This window comes from Propithecus coquereli, unplaced genomic scaffold (assembly GCF_000956105.1).
Source record: "Propithecus coquereli isolate 6110/MARCELLA unplaced genomic scaffold, Pcoq_1.0 Scaffold425, whole genome shotgun sequence".
Classification (NCBI taxonomy): Eukaryota; Metazoa; Chordata; class Mammalia; order Primates; family Indriidae; genus Propithecus; species Propithecus coquereli.
Window position 1 is genome coordinate 1,455,932 of NW_012150008.1, and position 2,757 is coordinate 1,458,688.

Consider the following 2,757-nt stretch of genomic DNA (forward strand, 5'->3'; position numbering starts at 1 on the left):
AGTTTTCAGCAAAGGTTTTTCCACATTCACTGCACTGATAAGGCCTTTCTCCAGTGTGAACTCTCCTGTGTTTAATGAGACTGAAGTTTTCAGCAAAGGTTTTTCCACATTCACTGCACTCATAAGGCTTTGCTCCAGTGTGAACTTTCCTGTGCCTCATGAGACCAGACTTTTCAGCAAAGGTTTTGCCACATTCACTGCACTCATAAGGCCTTTCTCCAGTGTGAACTCTCTTATGTTTAATGAGACTAGAGATATAAGCAAAGAACTTCCCACATTCACTGCATTCATAAGGCTTTGCTACAGTGTGAACTCTCCTGTGATTAATGAGACTGGTGTTTTCAGCAAAGGTTTTGCCACATTCGTTGCACTCATAAGGCCTTTCACCAGAGTGAACTCTCCTGTGTTTAAAAAGACTACAAGTTTGAGCAAAGGATTTCTCACATTCACTACACTCATAATGTCTTTCTACAGTGTGAACTCTTCTGTGTTCAGTCAGATGGGACTTGGTCTTAAATAATTTCCCACATTCCCCGAGGACATAAGGCAGTTCTCCACCGGGAATTCTCTGGTCTTTGTATACGTGCATACAACTGTTCTGCTTAGAGGGTGCCGCCTCATCTTCCCCTCCATGCCAACAACCTAAAAGCAAGGAAATACTGGTGAAGTGCATGTTGACAGTCATGAGAGTGCGCAGTCCATCCACAAATAAATCCGACAAACCAAAAAACTAGTTCCTGGGATTTGGAAGCACAGGAAATTGGGTTCAGGATGAGGGTGGGCCTGTTCAGCAGTTATCACAGAATGTAGGCAGTGGCCTCATGGTGTGAAGGGCACGACCATACTATGCAACAGAGTAAAGGCAGGGTTTGTAACTCCTTCCTCTGCAAACAACTTGTCTGCAGGACCTTATCTGTTGAGGACACACGAGTACTATTTAGAAGAATATGTACACACCTAAGAAAATACGACTACAACACAACAGTCTTTTGTCAGGGACTGTTTAAGAATGGTTACATGCTTCCTAATACAAAATGTGTGAGCCAATATGGAAGACCACTGCAGATGCAGCAGTGAGAACAATAGGTGAGATGTGAAGGTTAGAGATGTGAAGCTTACTCCTCGGCCGGATATAACAGCAGAAGTCACAAGGTGTAGGAACAACAAATTGGCAAACTCTCAAGAATGGGGAAGACAGAATAAATATGTGGCTACCTGTACCAGCTCCAAAATACTAATCAAACAGAAAAGGTTTGTGGCATGATATAAACGAAAGCCTTGACATCATGCCCTTATTTACATCCCAGTCCTCAGAATCAGGCTACCTCTAAGCACATCTTGCTGAAGCTAGATTCCTTTGTATCTTAAAGACAACCAAGGGCTCTCCATTTGATCACCACCACGAATGCATACATAGGACCTGGATGATGTAAGTAGTAAGAGAAAGACAGGACAGATGAAAAGCCAACATTGACTTAGAAAAATCTAGCACTTGATATCCCACAGGAAAGGAAAATAAATACTATAAGAAATTCTTTCTTTTTTTCTTTTTTTCAGACAGGTTCTCACTGTGTCGCTTGGGCTAGAGTGCGGTGGCATCACCATAGCTCACTGCAACCTCAAACTCCTGGGCTCAAACAATCCTCCTGTCTCAGCCTCCCAATCCGGTTGGACTACAGGTGTGCACTTCACTATGCCTGGCTAATTTTTCTATTTTTTGTAGAGACAGGGTCTCGCTCTTCCTCACGCTGGTCTCCATCAAACTCCTGACCTGAAGCCATTCTCCTGCCTCAGCCTCCCAAAGTGCTAGAATTATGGGTGTAAGCCACCATGCCTGGACCTATATATTTACTTATTTGTAGAGATGAGATCTCACTGTGTTGCCTGGGCTGCCCTAGAACCCTTGGGCTCAAGGGATCCTCCCACGTCAGCCTCTGAGTAGCTGGGACTACAGGCACATGCCACTTCACCCAGAAAAATACAACAAAAAGAATTTTGACGGAAAGTGTTGCACGATAGGCTGTGGTCCATGTAAGTAGTGACCATGTCCGTGACAGGAATTCCTCGCATAGGCAGACACGAACAAATGTAGAGAAAGGAGGGAACAAGAACAGCACAGACAGGAGCCTTGGATCTGCAGTCACCCAGACATCCAGAAGGCAAACAACATGGGATGTATTAGGGTAACTGCAAGACCCTGACCCTGAATCCTTCCCTGGGAGTCTGGAGAAAAGCGGGTGTTGGGCCTGCTTTAGGAGATGAAATGGCACAACCCACACCCAGTCCTAACAACCACAGACCGTATCTAGAGAAGTGAAGAACGAAGTTGTGTCCACACTCCTGAAGTGAGAAAGTCTTGCCAATGGGGAAAAAGGGGAAGGGCAGAGACTACCTCAGGTGACAGGGATAAGTGTAAGGGCCTTACCCAGGGACGTTATGAGTGTCAAGTTCTCCAGCATCACGTCACGATACAGGCATCTCTGAGCCTCATTAAGAAGACTCCATTCCTCCCAGGAAAAGTTCACAGACACGTCTTCAAAGGTCACACTGCTCTGTTACGATGGGGACAGATGAAACCACAAACAGCCCCTGCTTAGGACCCACAATCCATTTCCCCCACATACCTACCCTTCCCCAACCTCCTCCCAGGGTACCCAACTTAGAGGAGAAACTTTCCCATTGCTGACACTCTGTCCTCAGGGGCCCACTGATCATAGTGTACGACCATCAGCGACAAGAGGCAGGTGCACAAACAGG

General features: G+C 45.8%; 1 protein-coding gene across 1 annotated transcript in view; it reads right to left on the bottom strand.

Moving 5' to 3' along the window:
- Window positions 1-2,552, bottom strand: part of LOC105817803 (zinc finger protein 586-like) — a gene marked incomplete at its 5' end in the record, with an annotated part of 12,906 nt that extends 10,354 nt beyond the window's left edge. The window contains 2 exons of the mRNA XM_012653594.1: window positions 11-642; window positions 2,426-2,552. Coding sequence (XP_012509048.1) covers window positions 11-642; window positions 2,426-2,552 — 759 coding nt within the window. The remainder of the gene's footprint in view (window positions 1-10; window positions 643-2,425) is intronic.
- Window positions 2,553-2,757: the final 205 nt, after the last annotated feature.